Genomic DNA, 24,785 nt, shown 5'->3' with positions numbered 1-24,785 from the left:
AAGGCAGCCCCCCACATATATTGACTGTGAGTTAAGAGGAAAGTCACGAACACAGGAATGAAACAGGTTTTAGTAGAGGAGGCCAGACTTCACTAAATAGTCAGAGGATAGAAAAGGGAACTATGCGGTCAGCACAAAAGACTACAAAAAACCACGCAGAGTAAGCAAAAAGACTCCCCACACCGACTCACGGTGTGGAGGTGCCACGCTGCACCCCAGAGCTTCCAGCTAGCAAAGGAATATCATGATAGCAAGCTGGACTAGAAATTGGCAGTACTAAGAAATATATTCAGGAAGCAGTAACAACAAATGAACTAGCAAAGACTTAGCTTCTGCTGGAGTAGACAGGTCCTCAGAGAAGTCCAAGAGAGATCTGAACCAATACTGAAACATTGACAGCTGGCATGAAGTAACGATCTGAGTGGAGTTAAATAGGGAAGCCAACATGGCAATAAACGAGAGCAGCTGACAAAGCCAACCTCAGTGACCAGCAGTTCCGCTCAAAGCCACCAGAGGGAGTCCAAGAGCAGAACTAACCAAAGTACCATTCATGACCACAGGAGGGAGTCCGAGAACGGAATTCACAACAGTTCTCCCCATCTTCTCTCTTTGTTCTCCCGATTTTCTATCCATTTCCCTCGTCTTCTCTCTGTTCTTCCCATTTTCCTCCTATTCCCTCTTCTTCTCACTCTGTTCCCCGTTTTCTCTCCATTTCCCTCGTATTCTTTCTCTGTTCTCCCCATTTTCTCTCCATTTCCCATGTATTCTTTCTCTCTTCTCCCCATTTTCTTTCCATTTCCCTTGTGTTTTCGGTCTGTTCTCCCCATCTTCTCTCTTTGTTCTCCCGATTTTCTATCCATTTCCCTCGTCTTCTCTCTGTTCTTCCCATTTTCCTCCTATTCCCTCTTCTTCTCAGTCTGTTCCCCGTTTTCTCTTCATTTCCCTCGTATTCTCTCTCTGTTCTCCCCATTTTCTCTCCATTACCCTCATCTTCTCTCTTCTCCCCATTTTCTTTCTATTTCCCTTGTGTTTTCGGTCTGTTCTCCCCATCTTCTCTCTTTGTTCTCCCGATTTTCTATCCATTTCCCTCGTCTTCTCTCTGTTCTGCCGCCTTCTCATGGCTCTAACATTTTGATGTGTTATTTTTTTTCAGCCTCTGTTGTTGTGTGTCATGTTCTGGATCATTATTTATGACTTTTCTTCAGTTCTGGCCCTTGATGTTTGGACTACATATTCACTTCTGCCCTGAGCAGCAGGTGGATCATGTGCCCTGTGTCGTGTGACCTGTCTTGTGGCCTGCGTAGTGTGACCTGCGTTGTGTAACATGTGACCTACGTCTTGCCCTCCTGTATTATATGACTTCTATATTTTGCTCCTCTTTGTGTGCTCTCAGGTGTCAGCCATAATATGAGATATTTTCGTGTTGCAGGGATCGTGACTCAGGGTGCCGGCTCCTCGGATTACTTTGTAACCACTTTTGAAATTCAGTTCAGCATTGACCAGAAGATCTGGTACAACTACACTGAGATAAAGAGCGACCATAAGCCGAAGACCAAGGTGAGTGCCGCATATGGGGAGATAATCGCCATCGCCATGACCATTGGGGAGTGAAGTCCTGAACCTCCGCTAACATCAGGGGAGCAGGATACAAATAAGGAGAGCTGTGGGAAGGTGCGGCATGATGGACATCTGTGTTCCTCCAGCTCCATTTGCTGTCTGCAACTTGTATTCTCTACATTTGTAGATTTTCCAGGGTAACTTTGATGGCTCCACACCTGTTGCCATGAGCTTTGAGGCGGTGATCAGTGCTCAGTATATCCGGATCCTTCCGCAGGATTATCATGGCAGAATATTCATGCGCCTGGAGCTGCTGGGCTGTGGAGAAGGTAAAAAGTGATAAGGGCAGAGCTCTGAACCAATGTGGAAGGCATGAGGGGGGTCACATCATATGTGAGCTGCCAAAAAAATTACAGCACCTCCAGAGAAGACATTAGCCATTACACAATCCATACTGAAATCAATAAGATGTTTAGTTATTGAAGGGGTCATATCAGGTCCTCCAGATGAGATAGATTCCTCCATAGAGATAGATTCCTCCATAAAGCTAGACACTCATGTCCTCTAGAGAGGGAGAGATGCTCATTGGGTCCTCCAGAGAGAGAAAGGGAAAAGCTTGGGTCTTCCAGACTGGGTGAGACACTCGGGTCCTCCAGAGGGGGAGAGACACCCAGGTCCCTTAGAGAGAGACTCAGTTCCTCCAGAGAGAGGAAGATGCTCGGGTCCTCCAGAGAGAGACATGCTGATGTCCTGCTTAGAGAGAGATGCTTTGGTGCTCAAGTGATGAGGACACTCGAATCGTCCAGAGCAGGAGAGAGACTCTGGGGTCCTTCAGAGAGCGAGAGTGAGTGATGCTTAGGTCATCCAGGGAGGGATTTTGAGATTCTCCAGAGAGGGATGTTTCTGTGATTCCTCTGTAGCTAATCAATGAGGGATGTGATCAGGTATTAATCTGTTGGCAGCCCCCAACCCCTGCCCCATTAACGCAGAATTTCACGGGTCTCCATATACCTCCTTTCGCTGATTCCCTGAGGAGTGAATAATAGGACTCCCCCATTCTTCCTGTTATCGCTATCACTGACCCCCATTCTTCCCCTACAGTGCCGGTCAGACCCTCCGCACCTCCTCACATCGGGGACCAGTGTCGTGTGGGGGAGTTCCAGTGTCACAATGGTCACTGTGTCCCTGCTGGGACTCTCGGAGTCGTCTGCAATGGAATCAATGATTGTGGAGATCAGTCAGACGAGATCTATTGTGGTAATGTCGCAGTATCTGGGATATGTGGGGGATTGGTCAGGAAGTGAAGTGCTAGGGTTGATAGACAATAGAAAGACCCTTGTCCTCTTGATGATACCCATTCATGACAAGGGCACAGTAATGGGGGGTAAGTACTAATTAACACAAAGATTAAATATGAAGGGGTGATAGCTGAAGATTATAATCATTCTCTCCCCCATTCTCGGAGGGCAGGCACCGCTCCGTCCCCTCTGTCTCCAGCAAAGTGGGGCTGCCATCATTCCCAGTTCTACTGCAGATCCTCCGGTCACTGCATTGAGGTGTCACAGCGATGTGACGGTCACCTGGACTGTGCTGATGGAGCCGATGAGGTGGGATGTGTGTTTGGGATCCATAGCACTGCCAGCCCCAACATCACATGGAGGTGAGAAGTGAACAGTCAAAGCAGGGTCGAGAATGCAGGGAAAAGAGGCTCCGCTTACCGCTCTTCATTGCTCCTCAGAGAGGAAGAGGAGAGCCACCCTGCTGTCAGTACACACGGAGCAGAGAGTCCACCGTGGGCCAGGATCCCCACCCCACCACCTGGTACACCCATCACACTACAGGTGAGTGGCGACTTCATACAGTCCCAGTGCCCTCAGTGCTAAGCACAGTGCTAGACCCAATGACCCTAGTGCTAAGTACAGCCCTAGTCCAGTGCTCCCAGTGCTAAGCACAACCCTAGTCCAGTGCTCCCAGTGCTAAGCACAACCCTAGTCCAGTGCTCCCAGTGCTAAGCACAACCCTAGTCCAGTGCTCCCAGTGCTAAGCATAGCCCTAGTCCAGTGCTGCCAGTGCTAAGCATAACCCTAGTCCAGTGCTTCCAGTGCTAAGCACAACCCTAGTCCAGTGCTCCCAGTGCTAAGCACAACCCTAGTCCAGTGCTCCCAGTGCTAAGCATAACCCTAGTCCAGTGCTCCCAGTGCTAAGCATAACCCTAGTCCAGTGCTCCCAGTGCTAAGCATGACCCTAGTCCAGTGCTCCCAGTGCTAAGCACAACCCTCGTCCAGTGTTCCCAGTGCTAAGTACAGCCCTAGTCCAGTGCTCCCAGTGCTAAGCACAACCCTAGTCCAGTGCTCCCAGTGCTAAGCACAACCCTAGTCCAGTGCTCCCAGTGCTAAGCACAGTGCTAGTCCAGTGCTCCCAGTGCTAAGCACAGTGCTAGTCCAGTACTCCTAGTGCTAAGCACGTCCTAGTCCAGTACTCCCAGTTCTAACCACGGCTCTAGTCCCAGTGCCCTTAGTGCTAAGACAGTGCTAGTCCCAGTGACCCCAATGCTAAGCACAGTGCTAGACCCAATGACCCTAGTGCTAAGTACAGCCCTAGTCCAGTGCTCCCAATGCTAAGCACAACCCTAGTCCAGTGCTCCCAGTGCTAAGCACAACCCTAGTCCAGTGCTCCCAGTGCTAAGCACAACCCTAGTCCAGTGCTCCCAGTGCTAAGCATAGCCCTAGTCCAGTGCTGCCAGTGCTAAGCATAACTCTAGTCCAGTGCTCCCAGTGCTAAGTATAACCCTAGTCCAGTGCTTCCAGTGCTAAGTATAACCCTAGTCCAGTGCTTCCAGTGCTAAGTATAACCCTAGTCCAATGCTCCCAGTGCTAAGTATAACCCTAGTCCAGTGCTCCCATTGCTAAGTATAACCCTAGTCCAGTGCTCCCAGTGCTAAGTATAACCCTAGTCCAGTGCTCCCAGTGCTAAGCATAACCCTAGTCCAGTGCTCCCAGTGCTAAGTATAACCCTAGTCCAGTGCTCCCAGTGCTAAGAAGAGCGCTAGTCCCGTGTTAATACAGCAAGTCTTGGTGGCGCGTCACAGACCAGGGTCCTCCAGATTTCTCTTCTCATGTAAACAGGTGAATGTCTTCTTGTATCAAGCGTTTTGCAAGAAGCTCATCTTCCAGGACAGAGAAATATCCATGGGCAGTAAGACTATCCTACATTATCTGGGACTATAGAGCCATACCATGTCCCCGCACTAATGAAGCCCACCACACAGAGTGGCGCTGATCTAGAAACTCCTGATACTTCTGTAGTTGACCCGTCATCATTACTTGCCATCTTCCACGAGAAACCAATAAAGTCCTAGATACCAGTATCAGTCCTGTGTTTTCTATCATAGGGACAATCAGGACCGGATCAGTCCAGGACACCAGAGATCTCCTCCCCACCTGGTAAATATGTACAGACCACATAGTGACCCACATGAGGTGGATTAAGAGGGTAAGGAACATTGAAAGTCTGGTTCAGCGGTGGCAGAAGAGACCACAATGGGCGATACTGAGGGATAGTGAATCTGTGCGATCAGTGGGATGGACACGTGAGGACCGGTCCTGGTGAGGGAATGGTGAGGGTGAAACAGGCGACCATTATTGATGTGAGATCAGGATCTGTGGGATGAGGCGAGAAACCAGATGGTAAGACAGATTGGAAGATGTGTGGAGAGTGGAAGGGTTGTGAGATGACATAAAGGGGTGTCTGTGAGCCGTGGGGTCCAGACTCGGGTTAGGGAGGACATGAAGGGGTGTCTGTGAGCCGTGCGGTTCAGACTCGGGTTAGGAGGACATGAAGGGGTGTCTGTGAGCCGTGGGGTCCAGACTCGGGTATGGGAGGACATGAAGGAGTGTCTGTGAGCCGTGGGGTCCAGACTCCGGTTAGGAGGACATGAAGGGGTGTCTGTGAGCCGTGGGGTCCAGACTCGGGTATGGGAGGACATGAAGGGGTGTCTGTGAGCCGTGGGGTTCAGACTCCGGTTAGGAGGACATGAAGGGGTGTCTGTTAGCCGTGAGGTCCAGACTCGGGTTAGGAGGACATGAAGGGGTGTCTGTGAGCCGTGGGGTCCAGACTCTGGTTAGGAGGACATGAAGGGGTGTCTGTGAGCCGTGGGGTCCAGACTCCGGTTAGGGAGGACATGAAGGGGTGTCTGTGAGCCGTGGGGTCCAGACTCCGGTTAGGGAGGACATGAAGGGGTGTCTGTGAGCCGTGGGGTCCAGACTCGGGTTAGGGAGGACATGAAGGGGTGTCTGTGAGCCGTGCGGTTCAGACTCGGTTTAGGAGGACATGAAGGGGTGTCTGTGAGCCGTGGGGTCCAGACTCGGGTATGGGAGGACATGAAGGAGTGTCTGTGAGCCGTGGGGTCCAGACTCCGGTTAGGAGGACATGAAGGGGTGTCTGTGAGCCGTGGGGTCCAGACTCGGGTATGGGAGGACATGAAGGGGTGTCTGTGAGCCGTGGGGTTCAGACTCCGGTTAGGAGGACATGAAGGGGTGTCTGTTAGCCGTGAGGTCCAGACTCGGGTTAGGAGGACATGAAGGGGTGTCTGTGAGCCGTGGGGTCCAGACTCTGGTTAGGAGGACATGAAGGGGTGTCTGTGAGCCGTGGGGTCCAGACTCCGGTTAGGGAGGACATGAAGGGGTGTCTGTGAGCCGTGGGGTCCAGACTCCGGTTAGGGAGGACATGAAGGAGTGTCTGTGAGCCGTGGGGTCTAGACTCCGGTTAGGAGGACATGAAGGGGTGTCTGTGAGCCGTGGGGTTCAGACTCCGGTTAGGAGGACATGAAGGGGAGTCTGTGAGCCGTGGGGTCAAGACTCGAGTTAGGAGGACATAAAGGGGAGTCTGTGAGCCGTGGGGTTAAGACTCCGGTTAGGAGGACATGAAGGGGTGTCTGTGAGCCATGGGGTCCAGACTACGGTTAAGGAGGACATGAAGGGGTGTCTGTGAGCCGTGGGGTCCAGACTCCGGTTAAGGAGGACATGAAGGGGAGTCTGTGAGCCGTGCGGTTCAGACTCGGGTTAGGGAGGACATGAAGGGGTGTCTGTGAGCTGTGAGGTCCAGACTCGGGTTAGGAGGACATGAAGGGGTGTCTGTGAGCCGTGGGGTCCAGACTACGGTTAAGGAGGACATGAAGGGGTGTCTGTGAGCCGTGGGGTCCAGACTCCGGTTAAGGAAGACATGAAGGGGAGTCTGTGAGCCGTGCGGTTCAGACTCGGGTTAGGAGGACATGAAGGGGTGTCTGTGAGCCGTGGGGTCCAGACTCGGGTTAGGAGGACATGAAGGGGTGTCTGTGAGCCGTGGGGTCCAGACTCCGGTTAAGGAGGACATGAAGGGGTGTCTGTGAGCTGTGAGGTCCAGACTCGGGTTAGGAGGACATGAAGGGGTGTCTGTGAGCCGTGGGGTCCAGACTCTGGTTAGGAGGACATGAAGGGGTGTCTGTGAGCCGTGGGGTCCAGACTCCGGTTAGGGAGGACATGAAGGGGTGTCTGTGAGCCGTGGGGTCCAGACTCCGGTTAAGGAGGACATGAAGGGGAGTCTGTGAGCCGTGGGGTCTAGACTCCGGTTAGGAGGACATGAAGGGGTGTCTGTGAGCCGTGGGGTTCAGACTCCGGTTAAGGAGGACATGAAGGGGTGTCTGTGAGCCGTGGGGTCTAGACTCCGGTTAGGAGGACATGAAGGGGTGTCTGTGAGCCGTGGGGTCTAGACTCCGGTTAGGAGGACATGAAGGGGTGTCTGTGAGCCGTGGGGTCCAGACTCCGGTTAAGGAGGACATGAAGGGGTGTCTGTGAGCCGTGGGGTCTAGACTCCGGTTAGGAGGACATGAAGGGGTGTCTGTGAGCCGTGGGGTTCAGACTCCGGTTAGGAGGACATGAAGGGGAGTCTGTGAGCCGTGGGGTCAAGACTCGAGTTAGGAGGACATAAAGGGGAGTCTGTGAGCCGTGGGGTTAAGACTCCGGTTAGGAGGACATGAAGGGGTGTCTGTGAGCCATGGGGTCCAGACTACGGTTAAGGAGGACATGAAGGGGTGTCTGTGAGCCGTGGGGTCCAGACTCCGGTTAAGGAGGACATGAAGGGGAGTCTGTGAGCCGTGCGGTTCAGACTCGGGTTAGGGAGGACATGAAGGGGTGTCTGTGAGCTGTGAGGTCCAGACTCGGGTTAGGAGGACATGAAGGGGTGTCTGTGAGCCGTGGGGTCCAGACTACGGTTAAGGAGGACATGAAGGGGTGTCTGTGAGCCGTGGGGTCCAGACTCCGGTTAAGGAAGACATGAAGGGGAGTCTGTGAGCCGTGCGGTTCAGACTCGGGTTAGGAGGACATGAAGGGGTGTCTGTGAGCCGTGGGGTCCAGACTCGGGTTAGGAGGACATGAAGGGGAGTCTGTGAGCCGTGCGGTTCAGACTCGGGTTAGGGAGGACATGAAGGGGTGTCTGTGAGCTGTGAGGTCCAGACTCGGGTTAGGAGGACATGAAGGGGTGTCTGTGAGCCGTGGGGTCCAGACTCTGGTTAGGAGGACATGAAGGGGTGTCTGTGAGCCGTGGGGTCCAGACTCCGGTTAGGGAGGACATGAAGGGGTGTCTGTGAGCCGTGGGGTCCAGACTCCGGTTAGGGAGGACATGAAGGAGTGTCTGTGAGCCGTGGGGTCTAGACTCCGGTTAGGAGGACATGAAGGGGTGTCTGTGAGCCGTGGGGTTCAGACTCCGGTTAGGAGGACATGAAGGGGAGTCTGTGAGCCGTGGGGTCAAGACTCGAGTTAGGAGGACATAAAGGGGAGTCTGTGAGCTGTGGGGTTCAGACTCCGGTTAGGAGGACATGAAGGGGTGTCTGTGAGCCGTGGGGTCCAGACTCCGGTTAAGGAGGACATGAAGGGGAGTCTGTGAGCCGTGCGGTTCAGACTCGGGTTAGGGAGGACATGAAGGGGTGTCTGTGAGCCGTGGGGTCCAAACTCGGGTTAGGGAGGACATGAAGGGGTGTCTGTGAGCCGTGGGGTCCAGACTCCGGCTAGGGAGGACATGAAGGGGTGTCTGTGAGCCGTGGGGTCCAGACTCGGGTTAGGGAGGACATGAAGGGGTGTCTGTGAGCCGTGGGGTTCAGACTCCGGTTAAGGCTGTTCTCATGCAGCTATCACAGAGACATGGAGTCTGTGGGTCCGAGCCTTCATTTATGGAGATTTATAAGTCCCTTTTCTTTTTTTTGTCTTGTATTCACTGTTATTGTCTGTTTTAGGTCGTGAAATCTGGATAAAGTAAAAAATGGGCTTTTTCTGGCTTCATCTGTTTTGTGACTTTCTGATGCAAAATGTTGCATATTTTGTAAAATTTGCAAAAAATAGCTGACTACTGAAGGACTGCAGAACATGTGCGACAGGTTTTGTGTTTTTTTTCAAAAATAATGCATTAATGGGTTGGTACTGTGGGTTTCCTCTGGTTTCTTCCCATACTCCATGTGATATCATCCCCAGTGATAGGATTAGACTGTGAGCTCATGTGACCAGACATACTGTAGGTTTGAGTGATGATCATCACCGTTTGAGTGATGATGCAAGTTCTGCATCATCCATCTCCAGAGAGGGTTTGGTCTCATGTGTGACTGTCCTTGTGGGTTGGGGTGAAGATCCGTTGTGTGAAGCCTGGAGGCGAGGGCTGTGTTCTCCATGTATAAGCCTTTGGTCTTCTCAGGTCCATGTGATGGTCCTCTGGGCTTGGAAGATGGCCGGGTACACTACAAGCAGATGAGTGCATCCTCGCACAAGGAGAATAACCCACCAGATGCCGGACGCCTGAACATCGTGCCAAACATGTAGGTGCTTTGTTATATTCATATCACCAGGATGGAGGAGAGCGGGGGCATTACCCAGGAGTAAATGTAGAGGGTGTGGAGTAGGGGGGTGGAGGAGACCTGGAGGCATAATCTGGGCACAGAGATTGTGGACAATTGGTGGGTGATAGAGAGAGAGGTCTAGTCTGGATGTGGGGACATGTCCACAATGAGTGGATGAGGACCGAGGGCATTCTAGGTGTGGGGACATGTAGACGATGGGTGGATGGAGGACATTATCACAGTCGAGACATGTAGACGATGGGTGGATGGAGGACCAGGGGGCGTTATCTCAGTGAGGGGACATGTAGATGATGTGTGAATGAAGGATGGGAGACAGTATCAGAGTCAGGGGACATGTAGATGATGGGTGGATGGAGGCCCCAGAGCTTCATCTGTGTGCACGGACATGTAGACTATGAGTGGATGGAGGTCCGGGGGCATCTGGGTGCGTGGACATGTAAACAAAAGGTGGATGGAGACCCGGGGGGCATTATCTGGATTTAGGCTTGTGGGGGTGCACACTTTACCTTTCTGCCTTTTTCTCAGCCTGAGCATTGTCCCTGGGTGGAGCCCTCTGGATTCAGACAGACATCCCTTCCTCCAAGTTGACTTCTTGCAGCCGACCTTCATCTCCGCTGTTGTCTCTCAGGGGGGCCGGCAGTCGGGGGGTTACGTCACCAAATATCGCCTGATGTACAGCAATGATGGGATTGTGTTTCACAACTACACGGGCGGAGGGGGCGACTCCGGGCAGGAGCCTCTGGTAAGGCGACCTCTGTTGGTAAGGTGACACCTGTTTGCTCCATCTCCTTAGGGCAAAGAAATGGTGATTGTAACAAATCAAATTCATTACAAATTTCACCAAAAATTTGCATTTTTTTAAAAAATGCGGGAAGCGAATCACCAGAGACCTCTAATTCAGGAGAAGATCCCAGGGGTGTAAAGGCCTCGCTGATCTTCTGGCCTCCCAAGCATTATTGGGGCTTGTTCACCATTTCTCAGGGAAATCTCATCTTGTTATGTCTCGATTTCTCTTTAAACTTCTGTCGTTGTCTCTTGTCGCCTGTCTCATCTTGTTGCCTATCACTTCTTGTCTTCATCCTGCCTCTTGCTTCTTTCTCCTTTTGTGTCCATTGTTTCTTTGTCCATTGTTCCTTTGTCATTAGCGTCCTCTTCTCTTTGGCTTTCTCCTGTCTCCATCCTCTTCTGTTCTTCAGCTTCCTCTTATTGTCGGCCTCATCTAGTCTACAACATCATGTTGTCTCCAACCTCCTCTTGTCTTCAGTGTGTCTATATCTCCAGCCTCCTCTTGTCTTCAGTGTGTCTATATCTCCAGCCTCCTCTTGTCTTCAGTGTCTGTCTATATCTCCAGCCTCCTCTTGTCTTCAGTGTGTCTTTATCTCCAGCCTCCTCTTGTCTTCAGTGTGTCTTTATCTCCAGCCTCCTCTTGTCTTCAGTGTGTCTATATCTCCAGCCTTCTCTTGTCTTCAGTATGTGTCTATATCTCCAGCCTCCTCTTGTCTTCAGTGTGTCTTTATCTCCAGCCTCCTCTTGTCTTCAGTATGTGTCTATATCTCCAGCCTCCTCTTGTCTTCAGTGTGTCTATATCTCCAGCCTCCTCTTGTCTTCAGTGTGTCTTTACCTCTAGCCTCCTCTTGTCTTCAGTGTGTCTATATCTCCAGCCTCCTCTTGTCTTCAGTGTGTGTCTATATCTCCAGCCTCCTCTTGTCTTCAGTGTACCTATATCTCCAGCCTCTTCTTGTCTTCAGTGTGTCTATATCTCCAGCCTCCTCTTGTCTTCAGTGTGTCTTTATCTCCAGCCTCCTCTTGTCTTCAGTGTGTGTCTATATCTCCAGCCTCCTCATGTCTTCAGTGTGTATATATTTCTCCAGCCTCCTCTTGTCTTCAGTATGTGTCTATATCTCCAGCCTCCTCTTGTCTTCAGTATGTGTCTATATCTCCAGCTTCCTCTTGTCTTCAGTGTGTGTCTATATCTCCAGCCTCCTCTTGTCTTCAGTGTGTCTTTATCTCCAGCCTCCTCTTGTCTTCAGTGTGTCTTTATCTCTAGCCTCCTCTTGTCTTCAGTGTGTGTCTATATCTCCAGCCTTCTCTTCTCTGCACTGTGTGTCTATATCTCCAGCCTCCTCTTGTCTTCAGTGTGTGTCTATATCTCCAGCCTCCTCTTGTCTTCAGTGTGTCTTTATCTCCCGCCTCCTCTTGTCTTCAGTGTGTCTTTATCTCCAGCCTCCTCTTGTCTTCAGTGTGTGTCTATATCTCCAGCCTCCTCTTGTCTTCAGTGTGTCTATATCTCCAGCCTCCTCTTGTCTTCATTGTGTGTCTATATCTCCAGCCTTCTCTTGTCTGCACTGTGTGTCTATATCTCCAGCCTCCTCTTGTCTTCAGTGTGTGTCTATATCTCCAGCCTCCTCTTGTCTTCAGTGTGTATATATCTCCAGCCTTCTCTTGTCTTCAGTGTGTCTATATCTCTAGCCTCCTCTTGTCTTCAGTGTGTGTCTATATCTCCAGCCTTCTCTTCTCTGCACTGTGTGTCTATATCTCCAGCCTCCTCTTGTCTTCAGTGTGTGTCTATATCTCCAGCCTCCTCTTGTCTTCAGTGTGTCTTTATCTCTAGCCTCCTCTTGTCTTCAGTGTGTCTATATCTCCAGCCTCCTCTTGTCTTCAGTGTGTGTCTATATCTCCAGCCTCCTCTTGTCTTCAGTGTGTGTCTATATCTCCAGCCTCCTCTTGTCTTCAGTATGTGTCTATATCTCCAGCCTCCTCTTGTCTTCAGTATGTGTCTATATCTCCAGCCTCCTCTTGTCTTCAGTGTGTGTCTATATCTCCAGCCTCCTCTTGTCTTCAGTGTGTCTATATCTCCAGCCTCCTCTTGTCTTCAGTATGTGTCTATATCTCCAGCCTCCTCTTGTCTTCAGTGTGTCTATATCTCCAGCCTCCTCTTGTCTTCAGTGTGTCTGTATCTCCAGCCTGCTCTTGTCTTCAGTGTGTCTTTATCTCCAGCCTCCTCTTGTCTTCAGTATGTGTCTTTATCTCTAGCCTCCTCTTGTCATCAGTGTGTCTATATCTCCAGCCTCCTCTTGTCTTCAGTATGTGTCTTTATCTCTAGCCTCCTCTTGTCTTCAGTGTGTCTATATCTCCAGCCTTCTCTTGTCTTCAGTGTGTGTCTATATCTCTAGCCTCCTCTTGTCTTCAGTGTGTCTATATCTCCAGCCTTCTCTTGTCTTCAGTGTGTGTCTATATCTCCAGCCTCCTCTTGTCTTCAGTGTGTCTTTATCTCCAGCCTCCTCTTGTCTTCAGTGTGTCTATATCTCCAGCCTCCTCTTTTCTTCAGTATGTGTCTATATCTCCAGCCTCCTCTTGTCTTCAGTGTGTCTTTATCTCCAGCCTCCTCTTGTCTTCAGTGTGTGTCTATATCTCCAGCCTCCTCTCGTCTTCAGTGTGTCTTTATCTCCAGCCTCCTCTTGTCTTCAGTGTGTCTTTATCTCCAGCCTCCTCTTGTCTTCAGTGTGTCTTTATCTCCAGCCTCCTCTTGTCTTCAGTGTGTGTCTTTATCTCCAGCCTCCTCTTGAGTGTTTGTTCTTTTTCTTGTTCTAGATCTTTGCTGGTAACACTGACAGTAACACGGCGGTGAGACAGGGGTTGAATAGTGTCTTACTGACACGTTTCCTTCGCCTCCTTCCTGTGGAGTATCACTCGGCCATCTACCTGCGGAGTGAGATCATCGGATGCTCATACGGTGAGTCTGGAGAAGCTCACTACCCTACTAGAGACAGTGTCTGTCCTCAGAGGTGAGGCCGACTGACACCAGAGCAGACTGTGCGTCCTCAGAAGAGAGGCTGGCTGAGTCTGGAGAAGACTGTGTCCTCAGAGTTGAGGCCGGCTTACTCTGGAGCAGACTGTCTGTCCTCAGAGTTGAGGCTGACAGACTGTGTATCCTCAGAGTTGAGGCCGGCAGACTGTATGTCCTCAGAGGTGAGGCCATCTGACACCAGAGCAGGTTGTATGTCCTCTGAGGTGAGGCCGACTGACTCTGGAGCAGACTGTCTGTCCTCAGAGTTGAGGCCGGCTTACTCTGGAGCAGACTGTATGTCCTCAGAGTTGAGGCGGACAGACTGTATATCCTCAGAGTTGAGGCGGACAGACTGTGTATCCTCAGAGTTGAGGCGGACAGACTGTGTATCCTCAGAGTTGAGGCTGACAGACTGTGTATCCTCAGAGTTGAGGCGGACAGACTGTATGTCCTCAGAGTTGAGGCTGACAGACTGTGTATCCTCAGAGTTGAGGCTGACAGACTGTGTATCCTCAGAGTTGAGGCGGACAGACTGTGTATCCTCAGAGTTGAGGCGGACAGACTGTGTATCCTCAGAGTTGAGGCGGACAGACTGTGTATCCTCAGAGTTGAGGCTGACAGACTGTGTATCCTCAGAGTTGAGGCTGACAGACTGTGTATCCTCAGAGTTGAGGCGGACAGACTGTGTATCCTCAGAGTTGAGGCTGACAGACTGTGTATCCTCAGAGTTGAGGCGGACAGACTGTGTATCCTCAGAGTTGAGGCTGACAGACTGTGTATCCTCAGAGTTGAGGCTGACAGACTGTGTATCCTCAGAGTTGAGGCTGACCGACTTTCCTCAGAGTTGAGGCCGGCAGACTGTATGTCCTCAGAGGTGAGGCCATCTGACACCAGAGCAGGTTGTATGTCCTCTGAGGTGAGGCCGACTGACTCTGGAACAGACTGTCTGTCCTCAGAGTTGAGGCCGGCTTACTCTGGAGCAGACTGTATGTCCTCAGAGTTGAGGCTGACAGACTGTGTATCCTCAGAGTTGAGGCTGACAGACTGTATGTCCTCAGAGTTGAGGCTGACAGAATGTGTATCCTCAGAGTTGAGGCGGACAGACTGTGTATCCTCAGAGTTGAGGCTGACAGACTGTGTATCCTCAGAGTTGAGGCGGACAGACTGTGTATCCTCAGAGTTGAGGCTGACAGACTGTGTATCCTCAGAGTTGAGGCTGACAGACTGTGTATCCTCAGAGTTGAGGCGGACAGACTGTGTATCCTCAGAGTTGAGGCTGACAGACTGTGTATCCTCAGAGTTGAGGCTGACAGACTGTGTATCCTCAGAGTTGAGGCTGACAGACTGTGTATCCTCAGAGTTGAGGCGGACAGACTGTGTATCCTCAGAGTTGAGGCTGACAGACTGTGTATCCTCAGAGTTGAGGCTGACAGACTGTGTATCCTCAGAGTTGAGGCGGACAGACTGTGTATCCTCAGAGTTGAGGCTAACAGACTGTCTGTCCTCAGAGTTGAGGCTGACAGACTGTGTATTCTCAGAGTTGAGGCCGGCAGACTGTATGTCCTCAGAGTTGAGGCTGACCGACTGTCCTCAGAGTTCAGGCGGACAGACTGTGTATCCTCAGAGTTGAGGCTGACAGACTGTGTATCCTCAGAGTTGAGGCTGACCGACTGTGTATCCTCAGAGTTGAGGCGGACAGACTGTGTATCCTCAGAGTTGAGGCTGACAGACTGTGTATCCTCAGAGTTGAGGCTGACAGACTGTGTATCCTCAGAGTTGAGGCTGACAGACTGTGTATCCTCAGAGTTGGGGCTGACAGACTGTGTATCCTCAGAGTTGAGGCGAACAGACTGTGTATCCTCAGAGTTGAGGCTGACAGACTGTGCATCCTCAGAGTTGAGGCTGACAGACTGTGTATCCTCAGAGTTGAGGCTGACCGACTGTCCTCAGAGTTGAGGCCGGCAGACTGTATGTCCTCAGAGGTGAGGCCATCTGACACCTGAGCAGACTGTCTGTCCTCAGAGTTGAGGCCGGCTTACTCTGGAGCAGACTGTGTATCCTCAGAGTTGAGGCGGACAGACTGTGTATCCTCAGAGTTGAGGCTGACAGACTGTGTATCCTCAGAGTTGAGGCCATCTGACACCAGAGCAGGCTATATGTCCTCTGAGGTGAGGCCGACTGACTCTGGAACATACTGTTTGTCCTCTGAGGTGAAGGCGAAGTTTTGGCCTGCACCCTGTCACGTAGCGACGTGTTGGTGTAACGGTCCAGATGACCCTTAGTCCATATACTTAAAATTCACCGCACAGTCTAATGTTTAGGTGATGCCACAAAATCATATTTATTATAGTCAGTGAAAACCGGAAACAATAGGCAAGATGCAGGAAAAAATGACAGAGCGACTATACTCAATTGTACGTTTCGACCTGTCCTAGGCCTTACTCAGTATGTCGCTGTAAGATAGAAAGACACATGAGTGACATGTTCATACACGACATAAATAGTAACAATAAAATGGGCCGGGATTATCTTGTGTAGTGCTGTGGTGGTTGTCATGAAGGCCACCACAGGCCAAGAGCAGACTGTGGGGCTGTAGATAGTTTTGGTTGGGACTTCATAATGTCATCATCCTCTGGCAGAGCCCCCAGGACCCCTGGTCACCAGGACCCCAGGCACAGTCGCCTACATCCCTGCTGGAGAGACAGCACCACCCACCTGCTGGCCCGGGGACTTCCAGTGTGGCAGCGGTGAGTGCGTGAAGGCCCCCAGGTCCCTGTGTGATGGGAAAGCTGACTGCCGGGACTTCTCCGATGAGGAAGGATGTGGTAAGACGACACCTGGACACATCTTCTGTGGCCGGACTCTTCCAGTGCCTCCATTCACTTCTATAAGGGATGCAGCCATAGTCAGCACATTGCAGACCTGCTACTGATGCACCAGAAGGGGCAGCCCCACAGCGGCCCCCACTGGACATGCGTTCGGCGAGAGCGGGATGGGTGCTGATACTTTCTTGTCTGTCGTTTCATCCAGGTGCAGTTCCCCCAGGGCTGGACACGGTCACTGCTGGTAAGTTCCCTCATATTGAGGTGTGATCGGAATCTGTGGAAAACCTGCAGGCGAAAATCAGTCCATGTCAGCATTGGGAGCCCCCAACATGTGACTCCTGCCTCAAAACCGAGGAGGGCGTCACCCCACGGAGGCTGAAATCCAAATCATTTTCAGAATTACAGCAAAGAGAGCTGTCAGCGTAGGAGCAGCCTCCTATACGGAAAACTGCGACTAGACGTAGTGATAACACTATACAATATGTAATAATACCGCCATACAATGACCAGACAGTGACGTAGTGATAGCACCATATAATAACACCGCCATACAATGACCAGATATAGTGATAACACTATACAATATGTAATAATACCACCATACAGTGACCAGACATAGTGATAACACTATACAATATGTAATAATACCGCCATACAGTGACCAGACATAGTGATAACACTATACAATGTCTATGTAATAATACCGCCATACAATGACCAGACATAGTGATAACACTATACAATATGTAATAATACCGCCATACAATGACCAGACATAGTGATAACACTATACAATATGTAATAATACCGCCATACAATGACGAGACATAGTGATAACACTATACAATATGTAATAATACCACCATACAGTGACCAGACATAGTGATAACTGTTGTGTATCCACTTTTTGGGCTCCCCTGGTGGTTGCTGGTGGTACTGGTGACTTGTTTGCACTTTGCTTCTTCTGTTCACCTGCTTCCATCAGTGTTTGGGAGTTTCCTATTTAGCCTTGCTCTCCAGTCATTTCCTTGCCGGTCATCATTGTAACCAGAGCCTTCGGTTGCATGTTCCTGCTACTAGTCTGCTGATCAGCTAAGTGGACTTTGTCCTTTTGTTTTGTACCTTTTGTCCAGTTTGCAGTTTTTGTAATTCTCTGTAGCTGGAAGCTCTTGCGGGCTGAAATTGCCACTCCTGTGTCATGAGTTGACACAGGAGTCTTAAAGTAATTTCAGGATGGTTTTTGAAAGGGTTTTCAGTTGACCGTGAAGTCCTCTTTTGTATCCTTCTGCTATCTAGTAAGTGGACCTCTCTTTGCTAAATCTACTTTCATACTGTGTATGTCTTTTCCTCTTAATTCACCGTTATTACATGTGGGGGGCTGCTATCATCTTTTGGGGTATTTCCCTAGAGGTAAGCCAGGTCTGTTTCTTCCTCTACCAGGCGTAGTTAGTCCTCCGGCTGGCGCTTGGCATATAGGAAGCCGTAGGTATGCTCCCTGGCTACTGTTAGTTGTGTGGTAGATTTAGCTCACGGTCAACTCGAGTTTCCATCACCCGAGAGCTCGTTCGTTACTTATGTGTTTTTTACGTTCCCTTGCCATTGGGAACCATGACAGTATGACCGGCCCCCTAAAGCCAATCTTAGGCTCTTCAAAAATATCACGATAATCAGACAAAAATGCCGGAATCTCAGATGGAATAGATGACGAAATGGACACCATAGGAGTGTCCCCATGAGCCCCCCGACATCCCCAGCTTAACACAGACATTGCAAGACTGCACAAAAACACGCACATCTCGAGACAGGGAAGGCCACCAGAAGGATCTAGCCACCAAATCTCTGGTGCCAAAAATTCCCGGATGACCTGCCAAAGTAGAAGAATGAACTTCCGAGATGACTCTAGTGGTCCACTCGTCAGGAACAAACAGTCTACCAGACGGACAACGATCAGGTCTATCCGCCTGAAATTCTTGCAAAGCACGTCGCAAATCAGGAGAGACAGCAGACAAAACCACTCCATCCTTAAGGACACCAGCAGGTTCAGAATTCCCAGGAGAGTCAGGCTCAAAACTCCTAGAAAGAGCATCTGCTTTCACATTCCTAGAACCCGGTAAGTACGAGACCACAAAATTAAACCGGGAAAAGAACAACGACCAACGTGCCTGTCTAGGATTCAGGCGCCTGGCAGACTCCAAATAAATTAAATTCTTGTGATCAGTCAAAACTACCACCTGATGTCTGGCACCCTCAAGCCAATGACGCCACTCCTCAAATGCCCACTTCATGGCCAAAAGCTCCCGATTACCAACATCATAGTTTCGCTTGGCGGCCGAAAATTTTCGCGAAAAGAACGCACAAGGTCTCATCACTGAGCAGTCGGAACTTTTCTGCGACAAAACCGCCCCCGCTCCGATCTCGGAAGCATCAACCTCAACCTGAAAGGGAAGAGAAACATCAGGCTGGCGCAACACAGGGGCAGACAAAAAGCGGCGCTTAAGCTCCCGAAAGGCCTCCCGGCATCTTTCGCTATCCATAATGTGTTCCATCGGTCGTTGTTGCGGAGCTATGAGGTGCCGGTGGTTCCTTCTACTGAACCTCCTGCTCCTGTGCTGGTGGAGGGTGAATTGGAGTACGTCGTGGAGAAGATCTTGGACTCCCGTATTTCCAGACGGAGACTTCAATATCTGGTTAAATGGAAAGGCTATGGTCAGGAAGATAATTCTTGGGTAACTGCCTCTGATGTTCATGCCTCGGATTTGGTTCGTGCCTTTCATAGGGCTCATCCAGATCGCCCTGGCGGTTCTTGTGAGGGTTCGGTGCCCCCTCCTTAAGGGGAGGGTACTGTTGTGTATCCGCTTTTTGGGCTCCCCTGGTGGTTGCTGGTGGTACTGGTGACTTGTTTGCACTTTGCTTCTTCTGTTCACCTGCTTCCATCAGTGTTTGGGAGTTTCCTATTTAGCCTTGCTCTCCAGTCATTTCCTTGCCGGTCATCATTGTAACCAGAGCCTTCGGTTGCATGTTCCTGCTACTAGTCTGCTGATCAGCTAAGTGGACTTTGTCCTTTTGTTTTGTACCTTTTGTCCAGTTTGCAGTTTTTGTAATTCTCTGTAGCTGGAAGCTCTTGCGGGCTGAAATTGCCACTCCTGTGTCATGAGTTGACACAGGAGTCTTAAAGTAATTTCAGGATGGTTTTTGAAAGGGTTTTCAGTTGACCGTGAAGTCCTCTTTTGTATCCTTCTGCTATCTAGTAAGTGGACCTCTCTTTGCTAAATCTACTTTCATACTGTGTATGTCTTTTCCTCTTAATTCACCGTTATTACATGTGGGGGGCTGCTATCATCTTTTGGGGTATTTCCCTAGAGGTAAGCCAGGTCTGTTTCTTCCTCTACCAGGCGTAGTTAGTCCTCCGGCTGGCGCGTGGCATATAGGAAGCCGTAGGTATGCTCCTTGGCTACTGTTAGTTGTGTGGTAGATTTAGCTCACGGTCAACTCGAGTTTCCATCACCCGAGAGCTCGTTCGTTACTTATGTGTTTTTTACGTTCCCTTGCCATTGGGAACCATGACAGATAACACTATACAATATGTAATAATACCACCATACAGTGACCAGACATAGTGATAACACTATACAATCTATATATATAATTGTCTAAGGGTTTTTCCGTCTGTCTGTCTGTCCCGTTTATTCATTCGCTGATTGGTCGAGGCCGCCTGGGCCTCGACCAATCAGCGACGGGCACAGCATGGCGACGATGATGTCATAATGGAAATCCCGCGTCTCTGATTGGTCGAGGCCGCCAGGCCTCGACCAATCAGCGATGGGCACAGTATCGACGTAGATGTCATAATGGTTGCCATGGCCACGATGATGTCATAAAGGTTGCCTCGACCAATCAGCGACGGGCACAGTCTGCTGCGAATTCTGGAATCATCATTGTCCGTATACTACGGGGACATGCATATTCTAGAATACCCGATGCGTTAGAATCGGGCCACAGTCTAGTATGTAATAATACCGCCATACAATGACCAGACATAGTGATAACACTATACAATGTCTACGTAATAATACCGCTATACAATGACCAGACGTAGTGATAACACTATACAATATGTAATAATACCGCCATACAATGACCAGACATAGTGATAACACTATACAATATGTAATAATACCGCCATACAATGACCAGACATAGTGATAACACTATACAATATGTAATAATACCGCAATACAGTGACCAGACATAGTGATAACACTATACAATATGTAATAATACCGCCATACAATGACCAGACATAGTGATAACACTATACAATGTCTATGTAATAATACCGCCATACAATGACCAGACATAGTGATAACACTATACAATATGTAATAATACCGCCATACAATGACCAGACATAGTGATAACACTATACAATATATAATAATACCGCCATACAGTGACCAGACAGAGCTATAGTGATAGCACTGTACATTGTATTTTATATTTGACACAATCTGTATAGAGACTTGCGGTTGAGTGTGAGGAAACACAGAAGACACAGGCTTGTTAAGTAGTTCTTGTATTGCTTCATACAAGTAAGGGTTAACACAGTTGCAGGCAGGAATAAACCTTAAGTCCATCTAGTCACAGAAGTAGGTTCCTGCCTCTCTCTCTTAAGGTACCTTCACACTGACCAACTTTACAATGATAACGATAGTGATCCATGACGTTGCAGCGTCCTGGATAGCGATATCGTTGAGTTTGACACGCAGCAGCGATCAGGATCCTGCTGTGATGTCGCTGGTCATTGAATAAAGTCTAGAACTTTATTTGGTCGTCAGATCGGCGTGTATCGTCGTGTTTGACAGCAAAAGCAATGATACCAGCGATGTTTTACAATGGTAACCAGGGTATATATCGGGTTACTAAGCGCAGGGCCGCACTTAGTAACCCGATATTTACCCTGGTTACCATTGTAAAAGTAAAAAAAAAAACAGTACATACTCACCTTCTGATGTCTGTCAGGTCCCCCGGCGTCCGCGCTGCTGCTCAGAGCTTCCTGCACTGAATGTGTCAGTGCCGGCCGTAAAGCAGAGCACAGCCGTGACGTCACCGCTGTGCTTAGGGCCGGCGCTTACACAGTGCAGGGAAGCTGAAGGCGAGGGACGCGACAGACACGGCAATGTAAGTATTTAGTGTTTTTTTTTTTTCCCATTTACACTGGTAACCAGGGTAAACATCGGGTTACTAAGCACGGCCCTGCGCTTAGTAACCCGGTGTTTACCCTGGTTACCCGGGGACTTCGGCATCGTTGGTCGCTGGAGAGCTGTCTGTGTGACAGCTCTCCAGTGACCGCACAACGACGAAACAGCGACGCTGCAGCGATCGGCATCGTTGTCTATATCACTGCAGCGTCGCTTAGTGTGACGGTTGTTATGATCTGGTGGCCTAAGAGCAGCATGGGACGTACTCTGGAGAAGGTGGTACCTGTACTGACCGCAGACCCTGAACCTAACACCGCAACTAGAAGTAGCCGTGGAATGTACCTAGCGCTCCCTAGACATCTCGACACAGCCGGAGGACTAATTACCCCTAGAGATAGAAAAGGGAAAACTATCTTGCCTCAGAGAAAATCCCCAAAGAACAGGCAGCCCCCCACAAATATTGACTGTGAGAGGAGAGGGAAAAAACATACACAGACTGAAATGAGAATTTAGCAAAGGAGGCCACTTCTAGCTAAATAGAAAGGACAGGACAGAGTACTATGCGGTCAGTATTAAAAAAACTAGAAAATATCCACCACAGAAAATACAAAATCTAAAGATATGGAGGGTATATCTGCATCTCCAGAGATACCAGCTTGGCTAAAAAGATCCTAATACAGACCAAGCTGGACAAGACAAAACATAGAAAGGAACTGAGCAATAAGACCACAACATGTGGACAGCAAATCAAGGTCAGAACTTATCTTTGATGAAAAGAACTGCAAAGCAGAAGGAACCAGGCAGAGATGTGAATCCTCCAGGAACAACGGACAACTGGCACTGACTAAAGGGTGAAGCAAGACTAAATAGCCCAGTCCAAATTGCAAAAGGTGAAAACACCTGATAAATGCTGTGATTCAGAGACAGCAGCGCTACCACTTACAACCACCGGAGGGAGCCCAAGAGCAGAATTCACAACAGTACCCCCCTTGAGGCGGGGTCACCGAACCCTCACCAGAGCCCCCAGGCCGATCCGGACGAGCCAAATGAAAGGCACGAACCAAATCATCAGCATGAACATCGGAGGCAACAACCCAAGAATTATCCTCCTGGCCATAACCCTTCCATTTGACAAGATACTGAAGCCTCCGCCTCGAAAAACGAGAATCCAAAATCTTCTCAACCACATACTCCAACTCCCCATCAATCAACACCGGGGCAGGAGGATCAACAGAGGGAACAACGGGCACCACATATTTCCGCAACAAAGATCTATGAAAAACATTATGGATGGAAAAAGAGGCTGGAAGGGCCAAACGAAAAGACACTGGATTGATAATCTCAGAAATCCTATAAGGGCCAATAAACCGAGGCTTAAACTTAGGGGAAGAAACCTTCATTGGGACATGACGGGAAGACAACCAGACCAAATCCCCAACCCAAAGCCGGGAACCAATACAGCGACGACGGTTAGCAAAACGCTGAGCCCCCTCCTGAGACAACACCAAATTGTCAACAACATGAGCCCAAATTTGCTGCAACCTGTCAACCACAGAGTCCACCCCAGGACAATCAGAAGGCTCAACCTGCCCTGAAGAAAAACGAGGATGAAAACCAGAGTTACAAAAGAAGGGTGAAACCAAGGTAGCAGAACTAGCCCGATTATTAAGGGCAAACTCGGCCAATGGCAAGAAAGCCACCCAATCATCCTGATCAGCAGACACAAAGCATCTCAAATAAGTTTCCAAAGTCTGATTAGTTCTCTCGGTCTGGCCATTTGTCTGAGGATGAAATGCGGAAGAAAAAGGCAAATCAATGCCCAGCCTAGCACAAAAGGCCCGCCAAAACCTAGAAACAAACTGGGAACCTCTATCGGACACAATGTTCTCCGGAATGCCATGCAAACGAACCACATGCTGGAAAAACAACGGAACCAAATCAGAAGAGGAAGGCAACTTAGGCAAAGGTACCAAATGAACCATCTTAGAAAACCGGTCACAAACCACCCAGATAACTGACATCCTCTGGGAAACCGGAAGATCCGAAATAAAATCCATAGAAATATGCGTCCAAGGCCTCTCAGGGACCGGCAAAGGCAAAAGCAACCCACTAGCGCGGGAACAGCAAGGTTTGGCCGGCGCACAAGTCCCACAGGACTGCACAAAAGAACGCACATCCCATGACAAAGAAGGCCACCAAAAGGACCTACCAACCAAATCTCTGGTACCAAAAATCCCAGGATGACCGGCCAACACAGAACAATTAACCTCCGAAATCACTTTACTAGTCCATCTGTCAGGAACAAACAATTTCCCCACTGGACAGCGGTCAGGTTTATCAGCCTGAAATTTCTGAAGAACCCGTCGTAAATCAGGGGAGATGGCAGAAAGAATCACCCCTTCCTTCAGAATACCGACCGGCTCAAGGACCCCAGGAGAATCAGGCAAAAAGCTCCTAGAAAGGGCATCAGCCTTAACATTCTTAGAACCCGGAAGATACGAGACCACAAAATCAAAACGGGAGAAAAACAGGGACCATCGGGCCTGTCTAGGATTCAGCCGTTTGGCAGACTCGAGATAAATCAGATTCTTATGATCGGTCAAGACCACAATACGGTGCTTGGCCCCCTCAAGCCAATGTCACCACTCCTCAAATGCCCACTTCATAGCCAACAACTCACGATTGCCGACATCATAATTGCGTTCCGCAGGCGAAAACTTTCGAGAAAAGAAGGCACACGGTTTCATCAAGGAACCATCAGAATTCCTCTGAGACAAAACGGCCCCTGCCCCAATCTCAGAAGCGTCAACCTCAACCTGAAAAGGAAGAGAAACATCCGGCTGACGCAACACAGGGGCAGAAGTAAATCGGCGTTTAAGCTCCTGAAAGGCAGAAACAGCCGCAGAGGACCAATTAGTAACATCAGCGCCTTTCTTTGTCAAATCGGTCAGGGGTTTAACCACACTGGAGAAGTTGGCAATGAAACGGTGATAAAAATTAGCAAAGCCCAAAAATTTCTGAAGGCTCTTCACGGATGTGGTCTGGATCCAATCATGAATGGCCTGAACCTTAACCGGATCCATTTCTATAGATGAGGGAGAAAAAATGAAGCCCAAAAAATAAATCTTCTGTACTCCAAAGAGGCACTTAGACCCCTTCACAAACAAGGCATTATCACGAAGGATCTGAAATACCATCCTGACTTGTTTCACATGAGACTCCCAATCATCTGAAAAAATCAAATTATCATCCAAATATACAATCATGAATTTATCAAGATAATTCCGAAATATATCATGCATGAAGGACTGAAACACAGATGGAGCATTAGAGAGTCCGAATGGCATCACAAGGTATTCAAAATGGCCTTCGGGCGTATTAAACGCAGTTTTCCATTCGTCACCCTGCTTAATACGAACCAGATTATATGCCCCTCGAAGGTCAATCTTAGTAAACCAACTATCCCCCTTAATCCTAGCAAACAGATCAGAAAGCAAAGGCAAAGGGTATTGAAATTTGACCGTGATCTTATTCAAGAG

At 49.5% G+C, this 24,785-nt stretch overlaps 1 protein-coding gene across 1 annotated transcript in view; it reads left to right on the top strand.

Annotated features, from left to right (window-relative positions):
• Window positions 1-24,785, top strand: part of LOC143782169 (SCO-spondin-like) — a 557,899-nt gene that overhangs the window by 329,583 nt on the left and 203,531 nt on the right. The window contains exons 43-53 of the mRNA XM_077269323.1: window positions 1,430-1,557; window positions 1,745-1,886; window positions 2,659-2,814; window positions 3,028-3,217; window positions 3,296-3,398; window positions 4,949-5,000; window positions 9,274-9,394; window positions 9,962-10,178; window positions 13,028-13,169; window positions 15,863-16,048; window positions 16,254-16,289. Of these exons, the coding sequence (XP_077125438.1) occupies window positions 1,430-1,557; window positions 1,745-1,886; window positions 2,659-2,814; window positions 3,028-3,217; window positions 3,296-3,398; window positions 4,949-5,000; window positions 9,274-9,394; window positions 9,962-10,178; window positions 13,028-13,169; window positions 15,863-16,048; window positions 16,254-16,289 (1,473 nt within the window). The remainder of the gene's footprint in view (window positions 1-1,429; window positions 1,558-1,744; window positions 1,887-2,658; window positions 2,815-3,027; window positions 3,218-3,295; window positions 3,399-4,948; window positions 5,001-9,273; window positions 9,395-9,961; window positions 10,179-13,027; window positions 13,170-15,862; window positions 16,049-16,253; window positions 16,290-24,785) is intronic.

The sequence above is a fragment of the Ranitomeya variabilis genome, chromosome 6 (genome assembly GCF_051348905.1).
Source record: "Ranitomeya variabilis isolate aRanVar5 chromosome 6, aRanVar5.hap1, whole genome shotgun sequence".
NCBI classification, from domain to species: Eukaryota; Metazoa; Chordata; class Amphibia; order Anura; family Dendrobatidae; genus Ranitomeya; species Ranitomeya variabilis.
The sequence above is the reverse complement of the archived record's forward strand: the minus strand, read 5'-3'. Positions and strand labels throughout refer to the sequence as shown.